At 37.8% G+C, this 9,472-nt stretch overlaps 1 protein-coding gene across 1 annotated transcript in view; it reads right to left on the reverse strand.

The window, feature by feature from the left end:
• Window positions 1-5,394: 5,394 nt before the first annotated feature.
• Window positions 5,395-9,472, reverse strand: part of rapgef2b (Rap guanine nucleotide exchange factor 2b) — a 70,681-nt gene continuing 66,603 nt past the window's right edge. The window contains exon 25 of the mRNA XM_010767121.1: window positions 5,395-7,999. Within this exon, the coding sequence (XP_010765423.1) occupies window positions 7,974-7,999 (26 nt within the window). The 3' untranslated portion in view covers window positions 5,395-7,973. The remainder of the gene's footprint in view (window positions 8,000-9,472) is intronic.

The following is a 9,472-nucleotide window of genomic DNA, read 5'->3' on the forward strand; positions in this document are numbered from 1 at the left end:
CTCTCCCTCTCTCGCTCTCTCTGTCTCTGTCTCTGTCTCTCCCTGTCTCTCAATCTATCTCTCTTTCTCTCTTTAGCTGATATGAAGAAACTATTGAGCATCTACCACAATGCCATCAAGCCAATGGAGCAAGCCTTCAAGTACAACGAGCTCAGGCAGCATGAAGTCACAGGTAAACCAGCCTCCTGTTACACCTGCATCACAGCCTGTACAGAAGCATTTACAGTAGTTTGTCAGAATAGTAAAACATCACAAAATGTGAAGAAGATAACATTTTGCAAACATGTTACAACAGTCATCAAAAAACTGCTAGCTATCATAGTGGTATAATTAAAGTCAAACACAATAGTTAAGCCATGGCTAGCTAGCTAACGTTTTAGCCATAGCATACAGTTACACCCTGTTACTGCTAAGTTTACGTCTCATAATTTAAACAACACAATTAACGAGATTGAAGCTGGTTTTGGGGACCCAGTTAAGTATCCTCCATGAAATCCACATTTTCGGTGGTTAAAGAGCTAACAGCTTATTTGTTTTGTTTTAATGTTCTGTATTTTAAATTGTTTTATTTAAGTATCCCACTAATGTCTGTTGCATCTTTTAAATGTATTGTATTTACTTATTTAAAATTAATTGTGTTTTAGGTTGACTTTTAAAATCTGTCCAGGGACTACAGATGAAAATTAGCCTCTTGGCTAACTCTGGCACATTTACAGAAATGTTCATTAATGTGCACTGTCTCTGTAAAATAAATTAATACATAAATTAAAAAATAAATAAAACAGTTGGCTAGATGTCAGTGTAACATAGCTAAAAACTAGCTGATGGACTCATGTACGTCTAAGTTGACACTTCAGAAGGTATTTTAACAGCACTCCAGTCCTTCCTGTATGACTTGCACTCAGGGACAGAGCAGTAAGAGGACATAATGTCAAGCGTAAAATGCTTTGCAACAAACCCAAGCATGGAAATCAAGATCGCAACACGTATGGCTTTACAGGCCCACTCTGGCAACTCTTTAATCAGGAACGTCGTGATCATAATTTTGAATTCACTCGTGAGATTTTGGTTTTTGCAATACATGAAATGTCAACCAGGACCAACGTGGGTTAAGTATCTCGCACAAAGAGATGTTGGCTGCAGGGTCTGGTGATTCAACCCCTGACCCTGTGATTGGTAGATAGGTTGCCCACTTATCATCTGAGCCGCAGCCACCAATAAGTGGTAAAATGGTCGTCTGACACTTGATCACTTCATTTACCAACAGTGTCATGTAAGAGAAAAACGTAGCCAACATTACTATCCAACAGAAAATCCACTAAGCACTCCTCACAGTTTCTTTATCAGTTCACCGCACCATGGTTTGATAAACTGGAGTTGCACAGTGATGCACAAATAAAGTAATGATTAAGAAGAACTAAAGCCAGACTTTATTCAAACCAGGCGCGCAGAGAAGCACAATAAGGACTCTGTCTGCTGAAAATGAAAGAGAACGCTGTGTGGGCCAGACTTCCTACAAGTTTGTTCCATTGCACTTGAGGGCAGGACCATTATTTATGCCAATGAGCAGGATGAAGTCTTCAAACTGTGACATGTGACTCCGGGACCCCTTGTGGTGCAGAATGGAAAGACATGCACAGGAGTGTCAGGGAATATTAATATTATATTAATAATAATTGAATATAAAGAAAATAATAGAAATCCACAATAATATCAAATAAGATGGGAAATAAAGTACATTTGTTAAAATAAGATGTAGGGGAAAATAGGGATGAAACAGAATACATACATTAAGATGCATAACATAAGATGGGAAATAATAATAATAATCATAATTTTTACGAAAAGGTAGATGTTGCTGCACATTTTTTATTAAGTAAATGTTGTTATGTTTACCCCTTTTCTCTAAACTCTTGTCTTTGTCACTCTGCAGACAGTGAGATCACCTCCAAGCCCATGGTTTTGTTCCTGGGACCGTGGAGTGTCGGCAAGTCCTCCATGATCAACTACCTACTGGGTCTCCATGGTACTCCACAGGAGCTTTACACAGGTTCGCACTGATCCCACCTGATGCATGTGATACAGTCATATTCCTTGTATACCAATTGTAAACCAGAGTGGTGTTGAAAATCACTTAACCCTTACTGTATGTTGTGTTCGGGTCTCCCGTGACCCGTTTCAAATTAAAATTATATAATAACTACGCTCTAGTTTTTTTTATCGGAACAGGCTTCATGATATCCTCCACAACAGCTATATAAACACTACAAAACTGATTTTGACAATTTTAGCCAAGTCTGAAGGTCTCTATAAAGAAAAAATGTGTATCATTTGGTGTTTGGGTCTGGGAAGACCCAGCGGAATTGTTGTGGGTCACTCCGGGTCAAATTTGGCCCAATCAAGATTCATCTTTGACTTTAGACAGCCCTCCCCCACCCCCTTCATCCACTGTAACAATAATTTTTCGCAACATGCACCTGGTCTCCCCTCCCTCTGGCCCCCCTCCCCCCACGGGAACTCCACCTTTCACAAAGAATATGTACACTAACACTTGAACCTGAACACACACATGCACGTGTGCAATATGTGGTGTAATGTGTTTTGGGGCTATCGAATAAAATAACAGGATTGTACGGTTATGAATGCATTAGAAGTTAGTTATGATGTAGTTAAAACAATATTGGATGATAGTCATTATTTTTGAGTGTTTTGGACTGAAATATATCATGGGTCCAAATTGACCCGCGAACACCATGAACGGTAACAGCTTCCGAACACAACACAAGGATTAAGAGACTTTGACACATTACATTCTGGCTCAATGAGGCTTTTGTTTGTGGGAAAAAGCCTCTTGTGTGATTGGATTTCATCATGTATGGTGTTTGAGAGGCGATGCAAATCTTACAATAATGTCATTTTGTCTCCATTTGACCACATATCTTCAGGAATAGAAACAACATTTAGTTCGACTTAGGCCAGTAATTTTAGAGGACTTTAGCATGGGTATGTTCTTCACTTTGTCCCATCTAAATATGTTAGCTAACACAACACAAGAGTTAAATATATCAACCAATCACATGAATAATATGTTAGGGACAACAACAGCATCCCTGTAGCTCTTCTGGCCTTTTTGACATGGACACATTAAAAGGATTTATGAATATAGGCACACAATTCCTGCATCTTCAATACAAATAAATGCTATTTTAAACCAAATATTTCTTGTTTCTTTCCATGTGTGAGAGACGGTAGAGAGGGCAGGAATGGAGCAAGAAACAGTGAAGCAGATATACCATTATTCACCCGACTGTGTTTGTGTGTTAGAGGGCAGCTCCCAATTTTTCATGGTCAGTGTGTGTGTCATTTTTTTTTCGAGAGTGACAAATTGTGGCCTTCTGCTCTGAGATAGAGGCACCAACTGTATAGCCTGCATAATTCATGAGGAGTGGGAGATATGGTGTCTGCCATCATCACAAAGCTACAGTCAGCATGTTGAGAAGCTCGTACATTTCTCCATCTGCAAACAGAAACTGATACACAGAAAACAGAGGCATCATGGTGCAAGATAATGATAATATTAAGTGTTCTAAATAAGAAGCTTGATTTGTGATGGGGAAAGAAATAAACAAACACATTTTAACCTAAATGAAAAGAATACAATCAATATGTCCTAGTATGTTAAGACTATGTACAGACAAATAAACACAATCTGTATTCCTTATAATGACATTTCTTTCACAATTCAGCATAATGTGTGAGATATACAGTACTGTGCTTTAGTTCTGATGTTGGTCATTTTTCGTAGAGAAACAGCGCCATCTTGTGGTGTGAAAGCAGACAAATATTCAACATTTTCATTCAATGCTGCCAAACTTTCTTTTTGTATTCATTATCTATGCGGTATTCAGATTGAAATGATAAAAGTGCAATCATTTTCTGACAAAAGCATAACGATCCTTATCTTTTCATAATCCAAGTCTGCTCACTTCAGTTGCCAGGGTTGATTCTTGTACCATTTCTAATCTAATTCTTTAATATATCTCATCTTTTATTTCTTTAAAAGAATGAATAAATCTCTGCAATTATGGTAAAAAATAAAGCACAAATTAAATGTTGTATGCAGGAGGAATAACTGTGTCAGCTTGCACCTCCAAAACACTCCCTAAACTAATCTTTATCATTATTATTATGTTATTGTGGTGCAGAGTGAGTTGGAGATATAGAATTTCATTACCGAGGTTATGTTTTCCGCTCGGTTTATTTGTTTGTCTACAAAATCACAGAAACACTTCTGGCCTGATTGTTATGAAACTTGGTGAAAGTGTGNTTGATTCTTGTACCATTTCTAATCTAATTCTTTAATATATCTCATCTTTTATTTCTTTAAAAGAATAAATAAATCTCTGCAATTATGGTAAAAATGAAGCACAAATTAAATGTTGTATGCAGGAAGAATAACTGTGTCAGCTTGCACCTCCAAAACACTCGCTAAGCTAATCTTTATCATTATTATTGGAGATATAGAATTTCATTACTGAGGTTATTTTTTCCGCTCGGTTTATTTGTTTGTCTACAAAATCACAGAAACACTTCTGGCCTGATTGTTATGAAACTTGGTGAAAGTGTGAACCCAGGGATCAAGGGAACACCTTTTCAATTTCGGAGCTGATCTGAATCACGCGTTAGATATACCGATTATTTTTCACTTTAGTTAACATTGCAAGATAGGGCAATTGTGCAGCATTCATGTGTTAGATTAATTGGAAAAAAATATTTCCCGACGATGAAGAATCATGATAGCGTTCTTCAAATCGGATCAACAGCTCAACTAGATAAGCATGTTGTTTTAACAAGAGCAATACAAAAACAAAACATCTTCTTCATAGATACACATGTATGTCGTATCCACAATAAGTCCTAAGAACAAAATTAAAAAAAGCACCTGAATGCACCATTGGTCTGGAAGGAGGTCTGCACTTGACATTCTAGTTATTAAATTAAACATGTAATGTAAACACCTGAACATCCACAACATTCATCTGCTACTTAGTAATGATTTATCTAATATATCATATTCCAATAACTTGCATATAGACTCTTATTGCACTATTTCACTTTTTTAAACTATTTTCTTTTGTATTACTATTTACTTGCACTATATTTTCCTGTTTATCTGTGTTATTGTGTTGCACTGTTGGAGAAGCCTGTGACCCACGATTTTCCTCGGCATAACCACACTGTAGCTATGTTCGTATGACAAAATAACGAACCTTGAACCTTGTAAGAAACGGAATAAATAAAGAATAGTAGAAAATGAGAGTTGGGACTTGCACTGTTCTCACAGCTCTGGATATTAAGACAATACAAAACAAGTAAATAAAAGCAAGAGAAGACTTCAATATCTCTTTTTTATTAATTCTGACACACTGCGGTCAGATAGAAAAGTATGAGAGTTACACTTTTCAAGTTGCTTCCATGACTTGTGCAAACACTAGACGGTATCCGGGGAGAAATCCTCTGAAGGAAAAGAAAGGAAATGGAAAAAGAAAGACATCGAAATGCAGAAGAAATGAATAAGTGCATTTAAACCTATGTGTTGATTCTTTATGCAGTATTTATTGATTCCCAGCTTCATATAAACTGGATGTTGAGGCATAAACATAGTACATTTGAACAAAAATATAACCAATATTTACAATTATTGTATTAAAAATACAAAAACAACTGATACGTACTCCACCAATTGTCTTTTTAAAAGACATACAGGTCAAAGTAGTACAAGAAAGAATGAAGAAAAGAAGGTCATCACCAGCTAAATGTACATTTCTCACTGACATCACACACCAAACGGAGTAGCAGTTCTACCTACTACACTTATCTTTACGCTTGTACATTTTTGTGCAACTTTTTTGTTTTTAGAAACAGGCCTCGGCCCCGCTAATATGCACATTATCTTCAGAGTTCGATGAAAGTGAATGATGCATGTCACCACCGTATTACAAACAAATTATTAACAATCTATCTGCAGCCATTACAAAAAGAATTACGATAACAAAAAAGGGAAACCCAGGAAATCATTAGTGTATAGTCACAGACCACAGTGGGGAAACACTCATTCATCTTTTTCTCAGTCTGTAGTTTCCGAGACTGATCAATGTGATCAGCGCGACTCAGTGTGGAAGAAAAACACAACGGTACTTTTCACAACTGGATTCACGATCGTTCTGATTGGCAGCCTTGAAAAAAAAAAGTTTTCTTCATATGTCAACTTCCTCACCGGAGTCAAAACAATTAAAAAAAAAAATCAGTCACTTCCAATAGTGGAAAACTGGATGCAGGAAATGTGACTTACATACGGCGTCCACTGAGCCGATGTAACGGAGAGGAGATTCTGAGGATGAGTTTCTGAAGGGACCGCAGAGGGAGAGGTGTCCTCAGTCTGAAGCCACGCGGAGAACAGAACACAAACAAAATGCTTGGCTTCATCTTGTACTGAGTCTTCGCAAAAAGTCTCTTGAATTGGGTTGTCTCTTGAATAAGGCATTTCACTCCACTATTGCTTGATTCAAGACTTCTCCTGAAACAAGGTGATTTGTGACGGGAACGACCATGCAAAGAAATGTATGCAATCATGGCATCGTAAGGCGCTTTGGACATTCACAAAATGTGGCATTATGTTCAGGGAGAAGGGAGAAAGAAAAAAAAAGCCTAATTTGTGGATATCTTTTTCTCAAAGGGTTTGTTATAAGACTCTGTACAAGATCATCTGTAACAAGGTAGATAGTTAAGAGGTACACTCACAATTGTACACGTTGGCAGCTTCTGAAATATGCTGATGTGTGATCCCTTAAAGCCAAAATAAAGGAAGGAGAGGCAACTTTTCTTAAAGTCAGAGAGCGCTCGCTACCTGCTCACAGCTTGGATTCACTTTCTTCCAGGCTCCATTTCATTAGGGCAAAACCTCCAGGGTTAAATCATCCTTCTCTCCTCTGATGGAGTCCAACATGTCCGCTCAGCTTTCCGTGGGGGGTTCAATGTCCTCTGTGCTTTTTGATATCACCCACAGAAAACATTATACTCTGGAGCAAGCAACAGGATGAGGGAAAAAGACTTTGATATGACCAAAAGGAGCTCGGCAGATATGATTCACTCGGGCCAAATGTCTGGTAACATCTAGGATTGTGCTGAAAGTGCTGTTTTTAAAAATGTGTGTATGTGTGTGTGTTTGTCAGTACACTGTGCATGTTGGCTCTTCTTTATCAGGCTCTCCTCCCAGCTTTGATTTAAAAACCAACACTTGATAAGCGTTCACATGTGATAATACTGGATGCAGAGTTCAAGACACTCGTAAGATGGGTTGTTTCAGTCCTGGGCCAACTCAGTTTCAATTGTTTTCGGCCGCCAAGAGTGCAATCAGTCCGAGGAAATAACACAAAAAAAAGAAATGAAATCTAACGGGAAGGTGTTTCCTCAAGTCTGCTTTGTTTTTATTTGTTCTGTTTCTCCGAAAGTAGAAAATGACAAAGTGCAGAGGAAGTTCGACACGTCATGATGCTGTTGTGTTGTGTTTGTGTCTCTCCCACAGCAACATCTCTCTGTGTGTGTGTGTGTGTGTGTGTGTGTGTTTATGTGTGGGTGTGGGGCCAGGTCGACCCCTCCTCCCAGCACCAGTTTTATTTCTGTAGTCTTTTTATCCAAAGTGCCAGGCGTTTTGTCCTCGTCTTTTTCTCTCCTTCTCTTCTTCACAGTATTTTTTGCATGCAGGGTCAGTCAACCCCCGATGATGCTTTAAGGCAGGGGAGGGAGACGAGCGGAGGAATCCACCAATCAGGAGGGAGAGCCGAGTGGAGGAGGCAGGCACGTACGTAACTGATGATGAATAGTCCATTGGTCTGTCAGTCTCTTAAATCCTGCCCCCCCACCCCAAAACCAGGGGGACTTCGGTTTACTGCAGAAGGACGTCCGCTGGCCCCTTAGACCGCTGACACCTGTTCATCCTCTGTGGAGAGAGACAGGAAAGGTTACTTCTAATGTGGACGTGCAGTGTATGAACTATCTTTTAAAGTTACAAAAGTAGTGAGGTGTGCACTTTAGTGAAAGGTGAAATCTAAAGAGGAACTACAGCAGTGTGGAGTTAGAATGAAATGGATTCCTGACAAACACTTTTCTTTAGGGCAGCGTTTCCCAACACGTGGGCCGCGGCCCCCTAGTGGTCCGCGAAGGCATTGCAAGTGGGCCGCCAAAAAATTTGCAAAACATTATGATTTGTGTGGAAACATTTAATTATTAAGATATGTGTATATTTGAACCTTTTTTCCTTTCTCTTTCTTGATCCTCCTTAGCAACGGTCATTACAGTCCTTGACTGTAACAACTACTGGATTAACAACGTGTCACATGTTCTGAATTGACCAATCAGGACTTTATTTAGCCTCCGTATTGTTTATGGTTGAATGTGGGCCGCAACATTTTTTTTAAATGCTTAAGTGGGTCCTGAGTTGAAAAAAGGTTGGGAACCGCTGCTTTAGGGTTTATGTCACTATGTGAACATCAACTTACAGTGACATCTTTTTAATATTATTGACTCATCAAATAGCATCAAATATATCACTCTGGTTTTGTTTTGAGGTTCCCTGGGACGTCTTTTCTTTAGAGGCAACATTTGCATTATCATTTTGACTTAATTTATAGTGATTTTTCTTCTGTCTTTTAAGATACGCTGCTCATTAACAGATGATGACAGATGTTTTGTTGGTTACATATTTTCTCAGCTATATTAACCCATGTTGTCTTTTATGTATTTTCTTGTATATTAACAGAAGGGTAGTGTATACAGATTGCCTTATAAAGTTTTACAAAATGCAAGTTTTATCAATTTGAAGTCTGTTACGATTAGATTGCCATGCACTGAAATGAACCACCTAGTTGGTTCTCTGCAAGCGCCTTTTGTTTTATACAATATTTGTATTACTTATTTATTGTATTCTAAAAGGGACTGTGGACGGTTAAACTATGAAACATTTGTCCGTCAAAGGACGAAAAATAAAAAATAGCATTAATATTGTTTTTTGTTGAAGGGTTTTATTTGGTGATTCTTAAATTAATATTTTCTTTTTATACTTCCTACTTTAACTTCTTGTACCAAATAAAACCCTTCAACAAAAAACAATATTAATGCTATTTTTTATTTNCAGAGACTCTGGATGATCCTGCATCATGTAGAAGCACTCTTTATACACACAGGTGTCTCGTGTTTTACCAAGGATATCATACTCTGATCAAATCAGGATCATCAGAAACAGAATTGTTATTTATCCCATGGGAAATGTTGTTTAGTGACAATAACGTTTAAAAAAAGATAAATAAAAAATGTGTATATCAACACAAGATGTTAAAGTAGGAAGTATAAAAAGAAAATAAGATATATTTGTCTGATTCATTTAAGAATCACCAAATAAAACCCTTCAACAAAA

The sequence above is a fragment of the Notothenia coriiceps genome, unplaced genomic scaffold, assembly GCF_000735185.1.
Source record: "Notothenia coriiceps isolate Sejong01 unplaced genomic scaffold, NC01 NC01_scaffold00004070, whole genome shotgun sequence".
In the NCBI taxonomy this organism is placed as follows: domain Eukaryota; kingdom Metazoa; phylum Chordata; class Actinopteri; order Perciformes; family Nototheniidae; genus Notothenia; species Notothenia coriiceps.